Source organism: Vombatus ursinus, unplaced genomic scaffold (assembly GCF_900497805.2).
Source record: "Vombatus ursinus unplaced genomic scaffold, bare-nosed wombat genome assembly UNPS02014165.1, whole genome shotgun sequence".
Classification (NCBI taxonomy): domain Eukaryota; kingdom Metazoa; phylum Chordata; class Mammalia; order Diprotodontia; family Vombatidae; genus Vombatus; species Vombatus ursinus.
The window spans coordinates 239,841-254,104 of NW_020953943.1; the positions used below are offsets into that span (position 1 = coordinate 239,841).

The window sequence follows — 14,264 nt, forward strand, 5'->3', positions numbered from 1 at the left end:
TGCCAAACTTGTACAAAGACACAGAGGTTGGAGATGGCCAGCTTTGTATACCACGAACAGCAAGGCCAATTCCACTGGAATGAAAGCCAGAGAGGAAAGGGCGCTAGTGCAGGGTCATCAGGCACCTGGGAAGTGGGGGTGGGGTGGGGAAGGAGGCTTCAAGCACTCCTCTGTGCCGGCCAGAGGGAAGTCCTGGACCAATGATCTCGTCATGCTCTTTGAGGCAGGCAGGCCTTGAAGGACACATCCAGCTAGCCAGTGTCTGGGTGCTCTCCCCCTGGGCTGCCAGCTGTGTGTCCCAGGTTCTAATCCAGCTCTGACATAAGGTCCTTTCCTGGATCTTGATTTGCTCAGGTGTGTTCTAGGAAAGGATTCTGGCCTCTGCCCTTGGGTCTCTTCCAGTCTGAGTCAGAAAAGCCGCCTGGGGGCAGCTAGGAAGCGCAGTAGATAGAGCTCTGGCCTTGGAGTCAGGAGGACCCGAGTTCAACTCCGGCCTCAACCACGTGACTCTTCCTAGCTGTGTGATCCTGGGCAAGTCACTTAACCCCAATTACCTTATCAGAAAGCCCCCCCAAAAGATGGCATCTGGCCCCAGGGAGCCCCCTTTCATTGCGATGGGGGCAGTGCAGCTGACCGTCCATCATCTGTGTCCCCCAGAGACGTCCAGATTGGAGACATCGTGACTGTGGGTGAGTGCAGGCCCCTCAGCAAGACGGTGAGGTTCAACGTGCTGAAGGTCACCAAGGCAGCTGGCACCAAGAAGCAATTCCAGAAGTTCTGAGCCCTCCGCGCTGGTGGTGGGTGGATGTGGGTGCGGGTTCGAGTGCTGGCACTGGCCAGTCTGCTAATAAAGGCATTCTTCCCCCATGCTGTGCGTGTGCTGTGTGTGACCCTCCTGGACCCCCCCCCACCTCATTGGAGCCCTGTAGAGGGGCCCCTGTCTGTGTACCCTTCTTCACTGCCCCCTGCAGCCCTTGAGGCTCCCACCATTCTTGGGGCCCAGCGGAAGGCTGAGCGAGCAGCTGTAGCTGCACCAGGCTTCCTGGCTCTGTGGTGCTTGGGGGACCCTGTGGACCCTGGCGTCTGCCCAGGCTGCCTCCCCTCTTCAGATAACCAGCCCTCAGGGCTTGGGGGCCAGTCCCCTCTGATTCTGGGTTCCAGTCCCTTCATTTTGTGGATGACAAGAAGCCCTGAGAAATGATGCTAAAGGGATGGGCTATTTCTCCTCCGTCCCTCACTGCCTCTGGGAGGAAAGCTAGGGTGGGTGTCTAGGTTGGAAGAGCCCTGGCTGGGTCCCACCCAAAGCCCACCTTCTCGGCAGCCAGGACAGGCCATTTGGGAGAGACTGCAGACCTAGAAGTGCCTGGAAGCAGCAGCATCATCGAAGGGCCTGGGGGTCGTCCTCCTGGGTCAAGCGGATCATGCCCTGCTCCCCATCCCCCACAGCCCGTACCGGGTCTCTGATGGACTCTGGTACGAGGGTTGGGAGAAGGGGCTCCGGGCCTGGCAGAGTCGGGCTGGGCTCCTGAAGCTGCTCCCCCTGGGATCTTTAAGCCGGCCCCCCACCAATCCGCTGCCACCCCCCGCCCAGGGTGGGGGTGTGGCAGGTTCCTGTGAGAGGAAACGGGGGCCACATCAAAGCCCAGGGAGCAACAGGAAGTGCTTCTGGCCTGCACCCCACCCTCCTACACCACCTTTCCTAAACGGCCCAGGAGACTAGGGGCGGGGGTGGGTGGGAGAGACCCCACCCTTCTGGTCTGTCCTGGGGAGAGGGCCTCCAGTGAAGGGGCCCTGGCCAGCCTCCATGGCTAACAGTGGGTCCAAGCCCTCCTCGGGGCCCAGCACAGAACATGGGTCTCCTCCTGTGCTCATCCTAGGGCCAGGTCTCTCCTCTGGCCCCGAAGGGCCTGGGGCTCTATCTCCTTGTGCTGAGATTGAGATCCCCTTCCTCCGTGTCCTGACCCCAAGTGTCTCCCCTGGCCCTCCATCGTGGACCCCAGAGGGCCTTCATTGGGCTGCAGAAAGTATGCAAGTATGCACACAGGGATGGAATGGCCAGTTTGGGAAATCAGATGCTTCCTAGATCTCCGTATCCAGCCGTCATCCCTCTCCTGGGCTCCAGCCCCTCATCAGGCGTCCGGATATTTGGGGGAGGCAGACCCCTTGGGCCAGAGACCAGCCTCAGACACTAGCTGTCTCGCTGGCCCAGTCACTTAAGATGTCGGCTTCAACTTCCTCATCTGTAAAATGGGCATGATAATAATAGCATCTACCTCCCCTGGGTAATTTTGAGGGTGAAATGTGATGGTTGCTGCCATATGAATGGTAGCTGTTTATCACTGCCTATCACACAGCTTCCTTTGACTTGCAGCAGAGCTGTGACGTAAGGGGTAAGTAGGGAGGGATGGCTCTGGTCCTGGAGAGGTCAGGAGGATCTGGGGCCTTGGCTGGCTTGCTGTGACCCTCAGGGCGACCCTCGGAGGCCTGTATGGGGAGCTGCACCAGTTTTCATGCAGATGGTTCAAGCGGCTCTCCAGGTTGTCCACCCACTGGCCAGTGGTGAGAATCTCACTGTCCTTGCAAAGATGTCGAGGCCCGGGGGCTCATGGCTGGCCAGGCTTGTCTTCTAGCACTGACCTCTCCGTCAAGGAGCTCACCCTCTGGACCTTTGGCCCCACAAAGTCAGAAAGAGCCGGGTACAAACATCAGCTCCTCTACGGCTGTGCAAACTAGGAAGTCACTGAAGGATTCTGGGCCTTGGTTTCCTCATCTGAAGCAAACGGGCTGGTTGAGACGGCCTCAGGTCCCTTTCAGCTCAAAATCAATAGGAGCATAACCTGCCCTAAGGGAATTGTTGGCAAAATTATTGGAGGAAGGATCGGAAAGGCCAGAGATTGAGATCGGAAGGTGTGAGGGACTGTCTGATGTTGGCTACTGCCAAGTGGGGGGTATGACTCTGGCAGCCTGCTCCTTATAGGAGGAGAGTGCACGGCACGGCCGGCACAGGAAGGGGTGGAGAAAAAACAAGGCTTTCCATGACTTTGAGAAGACCATGAAAATTGATTCACCCCGAAGGCAAGCCATTCCTGGGGGGAATTCACTGTTGATGGAGCTATAAATGAGTCCGATTAAAACAAGTTGGAATTTGTCATCGACATGATAGTGTGCACAGTGTGCCAGGTTCTGTGGCTAACAGCTGGGCATAGAGAGAAAAGAAGAAAAGAATTCCTGCCCTTGAGGAGCTTACAGTCTAATGGGAGAGCCAACATGCCAACAACTGTGTATGAACAAAATCCAGGCAGGATACACTGCAGGCAGACTCTGGGGGAAGGCCCTGAGATTAAGAACAGGGAAAGGCTTCTTGTGGAAGGTGAAACTCTAGCTGAGACTTGAAGAAGCCAGGGACGTGAGGAGATGAGAAAGGAAGAGAGCATGCCAGGCATGCATAGGGGAAATAATAATGATGATAATAATAATAAAAGCAGCTAACATTTCCAGAACGCTTACTGCCTACTATTATGTGCCAGGCACTGTGCTAAGCACTTTACAATTATTTGCTTCTAACAACAATCTTTCAAGATGGGTGCTGTTCTCGCCATTTTACAGAAGAGGAAACTCAGGCAGACAGAGGTGAAGTGACTTGCTCAGGGTCACACAGCTAGTAAGTGCCTATGGCTGGATTTGAATTCAGGTCTTCCAGATTCCAGGCCCAGCTCTATTTACTTTGCTACCTAACTGCTTCCAAATATGCTAAAAATGACTAAATTTCCCAAACTTTGGCCTTAGAGATCCTACACTAGGCCTATCACCCACAGGGCTCAGGACAAAGAGGTTCTAGACCACCTAGATATTCCCACCAGCAATGTTTGGGAGCAAAGAAATGAAAACCGAGGTGATGGCCGGCCATGGCCACTGGGAAACGCCAGAACATGCCATGGTCTATAAAGATGACGGAATATTCCTGCTCCATAAGAGACAGTGACCATGAAGAATTCAGAGGAGCCTAGAGAGATGTAGTGTACCTGATAAAAAGGGAAGAAGCTGAGCCAGAAAAATAGAATTCACATTGCCTGCAGCAATGTTACGTGGAAAGTACCCAAAAAAACCAGAAGATGAATGGTGTACAAAAATAACACCCAACCTTGGTTCCAAAGAAGAAGGAAGAGCACGCAGAAGTGGGGGACTGTGGGTGTGGACGGAGGGTGTGGGTGGGTGTCACACTTGGAGCTTGGTTGGTTTTCTCAACTGCCTTTTTGTTTTGTTTTGTTTTTTCGTTTTTGTTGCAAGGGATAGCTCAATGGTTAGAACAGAGGGGGAGGACAGTGAGGTTTAAAAATAAAGACCATTTCGATAATGTTTTTTAAAGGAAAAAAAAATGAGGAGGTTCTTGAAATGCCCTGTGAGTAGAGAAATGTATAGGAACTTGGTAATTAATTGGATCTAGGCAGAAGGGAGTAGGAGTTCAGGACAAGTTCAGGTTCATGAACTTGGATGACTAGAAATAGGTGAGACCCTCAGCAGAATTCAGGGTGTTTAGAGGAGGGCTGGTTAGGAGTGGGAAACGTCACCATCTCGGGTGAGTTTGAGCTTTTTTATTTTTCCTTTGATCTGACCTGTGATTTCATAAGTGTAGGCAGATTCCTACGCTCTCCTACTGCCAGTTATGATGAGTGGGCTACAGCTTCTGGTCTTAGACAACTGTCTGGGCTCTGACATGTCCAGGTGACCCAGACCCAGACAGGGCTGAAGTTGTAGGCTGGCTCTCTCCTTCTGTGAGATTCTTGGTGAATGTGAGGAATTTGGAAAAGTGTGAGAAGACTTGTTGGAACCGATGCAGAGCGGAGGAAACAGAGCCAGGAGAACAAGATGCAAAATGATGGGGCAGCAGGTTATTTCTAATGCCTCTGGAAGTTGGCTGGGGGCAAGGGGTGAGGAGGGTGGGGAGGGCAATAGAGAGGGCAAGGAGGGGAATAGATCAGTGCCCCTTTCCCCATATGATCCAGGCCACTTCTGGGTTGGGACTACCCAAGCCACCCACACAGTGAAGAGGGACAGATCTCTAGGACCAAGGTATTGTGGGCATCAGGAAGTGGGAAGCCCACCAGCGGGATAGGATCAGGAGACAAACTAGCTTTCCAAAGAAACCTGGTCAGATTGGGCTGGGAGACCCATTCCAAACCCCTGTTTTCTTCAGCTGTTTGCCGAACCAATCTGGGTGGGATCCCACCACAAAATCCTTTCCCTTATTCTTTGTTCAATCTAGGCCTAGGAGGAGGATTTTTTTTATGATGGTTGTGGGGAGGGATTCAGAAATTGATGAAGCACCTTCATTATAATCGTTGCTATGCAAAATATCCCATTCACTGGTCATCCTTTCACTCTGTTTTAATAAATCAGGTGGCCACTAAAAAGTTCATTTTCTGAGTCATCACTGAGGTTCATGGAAGCAGAGATTTCTATGATGCTAGAAGGAACCTTTAGAGGCCAGGAACTGAGGCCAAACTCAGGCTGACCAACCTTCACTCCCCTCCCAGCTGGGCTTCTGAATTTCCAGACTTTGCTATCATAGCACTATCTTTGCCCTCCACTCCCCTTTCTAGCTCCCTGGAGGTCTTGTTTTGTTGTTATTGTTGTTTTGCTTGCATTTGTATGCCCAGCACTTAGCACAGTGCCTGGCACTTAATAAATGCTTGTTGACTACCCGCTACAGACGTCTTCAAAGTCATACTGCTAGTAAGTGGAAGAATTAGGATTTGAACCCACATCTTCTGACTAGAGAATCAATACTTTTTCTACTACAACATATTGGTGAATTGGGGGCACAAGAGCTCCCAAATATGCATTGAAGGCAGAGGTACCGAGAGTTACGTTGATATGTTCATATTCCCATATTTCAGAGTGATATTCTATTTCCTTTTCTCTACATTAAATTCTGAATACAGTCAGGTCATCCCAGGTCTACCCAGGCAGTAGAAAGTGAAGTAAGCAGCCTCTGAGTTAGCAGGCAAGATCCCTTTGCAATAGAGAAAGCCCATACAAATCCATAGGATGCTTGATGCCCCCCCCCCCCCCCCCGCCAGCTGGTGGTTTGAATGTCACTCCACCTGGTGGGCAAATGATATCATGCTCCCTTGCTGGATAATTAATTAAGTGGCAGGCTGCCTCTCAGTAAGTTCAGAAAGGATCCAAGTGTGGGCTGCTGCTGTTTCTGCAACAACACCAAGTATATACTCAGCTCGCACTCGACCTTCATAGTTTTAATAGCGTAAATGAAAGCGATATAGCTAGCAATATAGGGCAGCTAGGGGGTGCAGTGGATAGAGTGCCTGGTCTGAAGTCAGGAAGATTCATCTTCCTGAGTTCAAATCTGACCTCAGACATTTACTAGCTGTGTGACCCTGGGCAAGTCATTTAACCTTATTTGTCTCAGTTCCTGATCTGTAAAATGAGCTGGAGAAGCAAATGGTAAATCACTCCAGTGTCTTTGCCAAGAAAATCCTAATGAGACCTCAAAGACTTGAACCTGACTGAGCAATAACAACCAATCAGAACTCTAACTAAAAGAAGAATCAGTTATTGGTTTGCAGACAATAGACGATGTCTTCCACTCTGTAGGGTGGTCCGGGTCTGTGGGTGCTGAATGTTGCATACATTAGCAGACCCATTCTCTCTGTGTCAGTTCTGCTGAAGTTTCCCTTAGTCACAAAGTGGGGGTGGGGGTGAAGAAGCATTTATTAAGCACTTGTTGTATATTAGGAATAGCGTTAAGTGCCGCTGATGCAAACATAAACAAAAAGAAAGACAATTTCTGACCTCAAAGAGCTTACATTCTTTTTTTTTTTTTTTTGCAAGGCAATTGGGGTTAAGTGACTTGCCCAGGGTCACACAGTTAGTAAGTGTTATGTATCTGAGGACGGATTTGAACTCAGGTCCTCCTGAATTCAGGGCCAGTGCTCTATCCACTGTGCCACCTAGCTTCCTCAAAGAACTTGCATTCTAATGGGGCAAGGAAATGCAAAAGGGTGGAAAGAGAGATTCTGAGGGAAGGGGATGATAGTGAAGTCCAGAGAATGAAACATGGTTAGTCTGAGTCCTTCCTCAGATGGAGGTGGCACAAGGGGGCTACAAGGACAAGTGTCATCAATAACAATTTAAAAATTAAGAGGCACAATGCTAGACCAATTCTATTTTGTCTTAAGAAACACCATGTTATTTCCCAAAGGCGATTAAAAGGCATCCCTTCCTCCTATTCAATTCCACGCCCGGCACGTTGTCCATCTGAAGTGTCTGTCATAAGTTGCGACCCGTCCTATAGATGAGCACTACCTATCCACAACACATCCTACTTTGATTCTTTTTTTAGTTTGTTTGTTTGTTTTTTTAGGCAATTGGGATTAAGTGACCTGCCTAGGGTCACACAGCTAGTAAGTGTCAAGTGTTTGTTCTGAGGCCAGATTTGAATTCAGGTCCTCCTGACTTCAGGGCCGGTGCTCTATCCACTGCGCCACCTAGCTGCCCCCACATCCTACTTTGGACAGTAAGGCATTCTTCACTTGGTTTCTCCTGTGTGGATAGGTAACCTACAATTTTTTTCGGTAATTATAATACATGGTGGATGTGAGCACGAGGAAACAAATCTTTAAGGAGAAATTACACAGGAAAATATTATAGTAATACGTGCGACTAGAGTGTATATGACTGGAAAAGGATGTGGGCCAGTCATGCAGGGACTGATCACTGAGGAGGAGTCCAGATTTTTCACTGGTGTTCACACATTTTTAGGAGAAATAGAGAAAGACCTGCAGAATGTTGGGTGGAACCTTGGTGAAGGTATGGAAGGGCATGGGCAAAACATATAGAGGATGAGAAGAGATTGGGGGGGGGTCCCTCTGCACCTTTGGAGGCAGCACCCACTTCAATGGGATCGTCAATTTATCAAATTAACAAAGTCAACACAAAGTCTAACCCTTGGTTTAAAAATTCAGTTTCCCAAGTATAAGATCAGAGAGGCTAGACAGCAGTTCATAAGGAAAAAAGATCTGCAGCTCTTAGTGGACCACAGGCTCAGTATAATTCAACAATTAAGACATGGTAGCTGAGAAAGGTAATGTGATCTTGGGCTTCAGAAAGGTACAGTACCCAGGTCAAGGAGGTGACGGTCCCAGTGTGCCCTTCCGTGATTACACTTCTTGTGGAACGTTTGTACTGGAGTTCTGGAGCTATGGCAATGAATAGTCTTTCCACTGTACCATTCTTTTCTCCCAGCCTGTGATTGGAATGGTTGAAGCAACTGGGCACGTTTCTCCTGGTGAAGAGAAGCCTAAGGGTAGGACCGCCTAAATGTTCCAACAATTGCTGAGTTCAACTTTGAGAAGGGCTGTTACGTGGAAAAAGTATCAGACTTGTTCCATTTGTCCCATAGGGAAGGATGATGGGGCATTGGGGAGAAGCTTCAAGGAGGCAGATTTGAGTCTTCTTGATTAAGCAAAAGAAAAAGAAGGGGAAGAAGATGGACAGGTAGGTTTGGGCCAGGTTGTGAAAAATTTTAAACGGCAACCTGAGGTTTCCTATTGCACCCTAGAGGGAAGAGGGAGTCACTGGAGGTTAGATTTGTATTTTTAGGAAAATCCCTTTGGCATTGAGAGGGATGGGAGAAGAGAGACACCTGAGGCAAGGAGACCGATTAGAAGATGAATGGGAAAGGAAGAAACATTTATTAAGCACGTACTATGTGCCAGGCACTGTGCTAAGCACTTCAGAACTCATTTGATCCTCATGACAACCCTGGGAGGCGGGTGCTGTTATTATCCCCATTTTATAGTTGAGGAAACTGAGGCAGAAGGTAAGTGACTTGCCCCAGGTCACACCGATAGTGTCTGAGGCTGGATTTGAACGCAGGTCTTCCTGACTCCAAGTCCAGCACTAACCCGCTGTCTCTATGAGGGGAAGGGGCTGTTAGGGCGGTGGTTGTATGAGTGAAGAGAATGTGGTGGTGCCAGAGATGTGGAGATTTGGCAAAAGATTGGCTAAGTAAGAGGACAGGGTGACACTGAGGTTTTGAACCTGGGTGATGGGGAGGTGAAGACGGTGATAGCTTAAAAAAAGAGGAGAGTTTGGAAGACAGGCCGATTTGGGGGAGAGAGAATGAGTTCTGCTTGGGACATGCTGGGTGTGCTGTGTCTGCAGCAGTGACATGGAGCTCAGATGGAAAGGGATGCAATGAACCGTAGATAAGGATCTCTGCCCCTGCCCCAGCTTACTGACTGAGAAAACCACATGTTAACATTATCTATGTTCTACTCTATTGTGGTTTCTTTTGTTAATTATTTCCCTGTCACATTTTCTTCTGGTTTAGAAGGGCTTGAGAACTTTGCCAGGTCAGCACCAGGTTCAAAATGTCCAATGGAATTGGATGGGGCTGGAGTTCAAGAGAGGGTAGGCCTGGAGATGGAGAGGAGGGGGTTCTCGTATAGAAATGAAAATTAAACTTGTGTGACCTGATGAGTCAGTCAGTCAGTCAGTCGATAAAGCATTTATTAAGCGCCAACTACAGACCAGGCACTCGGTTAAGCACTGAGCCTACAGAAAAAGGCTAGGACAGTCCCCTTGGAGGAGCCCCCCTCCGACGGGGTCACCAGCAAAGGGCTCAGCCTCGGGCCTGGGGCCCCTTCTGTGTCCAGCGGAGGTCAATTCTTCCTCCGAATCTCGCCCGCCTGCGGCACTAGGCGGAACCCGGGAGGAAGCGGGATATCCTGGGAGCTGCCGAGGCTCCTCCCAGCAGGTGTTTCCGCAGTCGCTGCTGCCGCCCTTCGCCTAGAGGCTCATTATTCACCTCTGGAGTTCGGACCCCCCCCCCGCCCCCGCGCGCCCGGGGCAACTGAGGGGCGGATCCCGATGGAAGGCCAGCCCCTTCCCCTCCCTAGTTATGTGGAATGTCTCCTCCCTCCCACTCCCCAAGGAAAAAAACCTCCAGATCCACACTCAGACAGGTATAGACAGACGACCGTAAGGACAGGCACAGCCACCCGCACTCCTTGAACCCCAGGGAGCTGCTAAGGGACGGGCAGGACGCAGAGGAGGGCGCAGGGCTGACAGCCCGCTTGGCTACGCTCTCTCTATGACCTTGGACAGATGGTTGCCCCTCTCCAGACCTGGGCCCCTCTCCGCTGCACGGGACCTTGGAAGCGACTGAGCGGTTGCCCCGGGCCGGGCTGGCCACTTTGCGCCCTGTCTCCGCCCACTCCTGGAGGGGAAGTGGGCCGGGGGACATTCCAGGAATGGAAGCGGGGGGTGCACGGCGCAGACGGAGCTTGGGTAGAACGGAAGCGAGGGGAGGCCGAAACTCCCGCCAGGGTGGGCTGGGCGTGGGGGAGGGCAGGATACGGTAGAGGAACTGCCCGAGGGCAGTCACGGGAGTCCCAGGCCAGCGTGAGCGGGGCAGGCAGGGCCGGGGACCCCGGGAGGTACCCGGGGCTGGAGGCGGACACCGGAGTGCCCGGAGGGGGACGGGGAGCCGGGGTGCCTCGAGCAGGAGGGACAAGTCTGGGGCCCTCGGGAACTGGGAGGCCGACGGCCTCGAAAGTTTGGTCCTTTGGGGGCGTGGCCGGGGCTCTTGGATCCTGGGGGGGGGGGGGGGGGGGAAAGGGGGGGGGGGGGGGTTCAGAGAGGAGGGCGCGTCCCGTGGGGGGAGGGGGGGGGGGGGGGGGGTGGGTAGGACCGAAATACCTGCAGGGCCCCCCTCCCCCGTCCCCCGTGAGGGGTCGGGGGCTTCGTTGTTATTTCTTTAGCAGCTAGCACTGGCGGGAGGAGGGGTAGTGGCAGAGCTCTCTCCCGTTTCTGATGAGCTGCGCTGGTTGGGGTCAGGTAGCCCAGTACCCAGGTTCCTGTAGTGTCTGTGACTCAATTTCTCTCTTCAGGTCTCAGAATGGGTAGGCCCTCTCCTAAGCCCCAGGGTCTCCCCATGCTACTGTTGGTGTTCCTGCCAGGGCTGCGAGTGCTGAGTGCAGGTGAGGGAGAAAGGGAGGGAACCTGGAGCCTTGGGTTGGGAGATTTGGGTGGCAGGGCTGGGGAATCATCAAAGGTCCCGTGCTCACAGTGTCCCTCCCCCCTCTCCGTTTTCTCCCCCATGCTGGTCTGCCTGGCCTTCTCTGACTGCCTACATCCGTCCCCGTCCCCGTGGCCTGGGCTCCGACCTGCAGAGGCACCGTCCTTGTTCTACCAGCTCACTGCGGTGTCGGTTGCCCCTCAGGGGACCCCGAAGTTCTGGGCCTCAGGGTGGCTGGGTCCCCAGCTCTTTCTGACCTACAGTTCTGGTGGCAATGCCGAGCCCTGGGGGGCCTGGCGCTGGGAGACTCAGGAATCCTGGTTTTGGGAGAAGGAGACATGGTACCTGAAAACCCAAGAACGGTTGCTGCAGGAAGCCTTGAGGCTCTCTAAGAAGCAGGGTGAGATTGGATGGATGCTGGGCTGGAGGGGGCTCCTGGAAAGGGGGGGCTCCCTCTCTCACATCCTAATCTGGGACCTCTCCCAGGGGCCCACACTTTTCAGGGCCTGGTGGGCTGCCAACTGAAACCCGACAACTCATCTCAACACACTGCTCGGTATGCCCTGGACGGGGTGGACCTCTTGACCTTTGACCCCGTGCACAGAGTTTGGGTGGGAAACACTGTGGAGGCCGAGAACGTGAAGAAAAACTGGGCCAATGAGAGCCAGCGGGCAGAGAAGGACGCAGAATTCCTGCTCATCACCTGCCCCGAGAAACTCAAAAGTCACCTGCAGAAGGGCCGGGGCAACTTCCAGTGGAAAGGTGCGTGAGCATCTGGCATTAGGGCTAGGACAAGGCAACAGAGTTGTGAGAAGTCACCCCACGTCAGTGGACTCCAAGGCAGGTCTCCTACCCAGGCCAGAGAAGGACGAGGCGGGATCCTGATGCCCAGTACCAGTATGAGATCAGGGAGGGAGTCTAAACCTCCCCTTGTGTAGGCAAAGAAGAGGTGGACCAGAGAGAGTGAGGCTCACCTGGGGGAGGTCCCAGAGTCTGGGGGGCTGCATCACAGAGCTGGAAGAGATCCTTGCTGTTGTTCAGTCATTTCAGTCGTGTTCGACTCTTAGTGACCCCATTTAGGGTTTTCACGCCAAAGATACTGGAAGCTCATTTTATTAGATGAGGAAACTGAGGCCAACAGGGTTAAGTGACTTGCCCAGGGTCACAGAGCTAGAAGTTGTCTGAAGCCAGATTTGAACTCCTGACTCCAGGCCTGGGCACTCCATGCGCTAGGGCACCACCTAGCTGCTCTGTAGAGACCTTAATTGCAACCTCTTAGCTGAAGTGGGAGCAGAGACCCAGAGTGGGGAAGGCACTTGCCCCATGTCACTCAGGTGATCTGGGGGTTGCTCTTGCGGGGTGCCACTGATCTGGGCCCATTTTCCCTCAGAGGCCCCAGAGGTGCGAGCTGGAGGCTACGTGGGGCCAGGGTCCGCCTGGTCCACTCTCACTTGCCAGGCCTTCTCCTTCTTCCCACCCGAACTGAAGTTGACCTTCCTTCGGGAGGGGAAGCCAGAGCCGGAGGCCGTAAAAGGAGTGGAGCCATGGCCCAACAGGGACGGCGCCTTTCATTCCCGGGGCACTCTGCAGGTCCCCTTTGGGGATGAAGCGCTCTACAGCTGCATGGTCCAACACCCTGCACTGGCCAGGGCCATCACTGTGAACTTCGGTAAGAGCACGGGTCTTCTAGGGCCGCAGGAGCCTTGGTCGCCATTCATCAGGCAGTATTTCTTAAGCACTTTGTGTGGCCACTGAAACAAGCCTTCCCCCACCCCGCAGAGGCATCGGGCGGCCTACCCCTGCCGGTCAGAGTCAGCCTGGTGGCAGGCTCCTTGCTCTTCTTGGCGTCCCTGGTAGCCGTGGTGGCTTGCGTGGTGATCTGTAGGAAGAGAGGAGGACGCCCAGGTAAGCCGCGGTCCAGAACTCCGCTGGGGCCAGGAGAAGCAGAGGAGAGATGGACATGATCCAGGAGAGACCGACAGTGGCAGGGAGAGCCCCAGAGCCTCTCCCTCTCATCCCGGTACCTTCTTTTCTCTCTCTTCCCCATCTCAGTTCCGTGGATTTTCCGGCGGCGTGCAGCAGACGACGTGGGGTCCCTGCTCGCAGCCCCAGACTCTGCCCAGGACTCCAGCCCCTAAGATATGGGCATCCTGCCTGTCCGCTGCCGACCCCAGGGTTTCTGTACTTTTTCCGCCCTTGCTGGGGGTTGTGTCTGGATGCTGTGTGACGCCCGGATGGAATCCTTTCCTCTCGACCCTGCTTCCCGCCCCCTCCCCACCCCTGGCCCATTCCAGGTAGCCCTCCTGGATTTCACCTCTTACAGTATAGAAATGTTGATATACTCCTCTCCCAAACAAAACTCCCCCAAAAAAGATATCGTTGGGTCCAGGTCTCCGCTGTGTCCTTTCCGTCCAGATTCCGTTTGGGGGTGGCAGGGTGGGGATTCACCGTATGCGGGGGAGGGATGGAGCGGTCCCTGAACCAGGAAGGAGCGTCCTTCTCCTCCAGGGAAGTCCTTCCCAGCGTCTAACCAGCGTCTCATTTGCTGCTGCCGGCGCAGTTGTGGCCGCGGCTGCAGCTGCTGCAGGGATGTCCCGGCGCCGGGGGCGGGGCGGGGGCGGGGCTCCCCACCGAGTTGTGTCGGTCCCGCCCACCGGCCTCGGGTCTGAAGCCCCTGCTGCGCCCCGGGCCCCCGGGCTGCTGGGAGCTGTAGTTTCCTGAGCGTTTCGCAGGCATCGTGAACCGAGGGGCGGCGGGGATGGGGGCCCCCCCGAGCCCACGCTCGGGAAGGGGAGGGGGCACTCCGAGGTGACCCCACCCCTCGGCTCTTGCCCTGTGGACGTGGCGCCGCGAACCCAATGAGCACTCGAGAAAGTAAAGGTCCCGCCCCCACCTGGGGCCTGCGCGTCGGGATTGGCCGGAGGGCGGGGCTACGAGGAGCCTGAGATCCCGGCGGGGGGGATGAAAGGAGGGAGCGGCGAGCGGGGCTGCCTCTGAGCCAGCGCCTAGGGACGGGACTGGACGGGACGGGACGGGACGGGGTGGTGAGGACCAACTGGAGCGCGGGCCCCTGCACCCCACCCTACCTCCATCCAGTCCCCCAGGCAGCCCCTCTCTGCATCCCCAATCCTCTAGCTCCTCTCGGTGCCCCCAGCCCTTCTCTGGGCCCCCAACCCGCCCTCCATCATCTCTCTGGCCCCTAACCCTTCCCTCAATCCCT

At 54.0% G+C, this 14,264-nt stretch overlaps 1 protein-coding gene across 9 annotated transcripts; it reads left to right on the forward strand.

The window, feature by feature from the left end:
• Positions 1-9,890: 9,890 nt before the first annotated feature.
• Positions 9,891-13,436, forward strand: FCGRT (Fc fragment of IgG receptor and transporter). 9 transcript variants are annotated; one of them, XM_027859330.1, is made up of 7 exons: positions 9,891-9,989; positions 10,917-11,006; positions 11,199-11,444; positions 11,531-11,806; positions 12,435-12,713; positions 12,824-12,949; positions 13,097-13,436. In XM_027859330.1, the coding sequence occupies exons 1-7, from the start codon at positions 9,926-9,928 to the stop codon at positions 13,180-13,182; spliced, it is 1,167 nt and encodes a 388-aa protein (XP_027715131.1). In that variant the 5' UTR covers positions 9,891-9,925; the 3' UTR covers positions 13,183-13,436. The 9 variants fall into 9 exon arrangements, with proteins under 9 accessions (XP_027715131.1, XP_027715130.1, XP_027715132.1 ...); XM_027859329.1 differs by lacking the exon at positions 9,891-9,989 and adding an exon at positions 9,998-10,353; XM_027859331.1 differs by lacking the exon at positions 9,891-9,989 and adding an exon at positions 9,999-10,314.
• The last annotated feature ends 828 nt before the right edge of the window (positions 13,437-14,264 follow it).

Coding starts and splice junctions, on each gene's coding strand:
- FCGRT (XM_027859329.1), top strand. CDS start 10,278: ATGGAAGCGGGGGGTGCACGGCGCAGACGGAGCTTGGGTAGAACGGAA. Junction 11,007..11,198: donor GCTGCGAGTGCTGAGTGCAG/GTGAGGGAGAAA, acceptor TCCGACCTGCAG/AGGCACCGTCCTTGTTCTAC. Junction 11,445..11,530: donor GAGGCTCTCTAAGAAGCAGG/GTGAGATTGGAT, acceptor GACCTCTCCCAG/GGGCCCACACTTTTCAGGGC.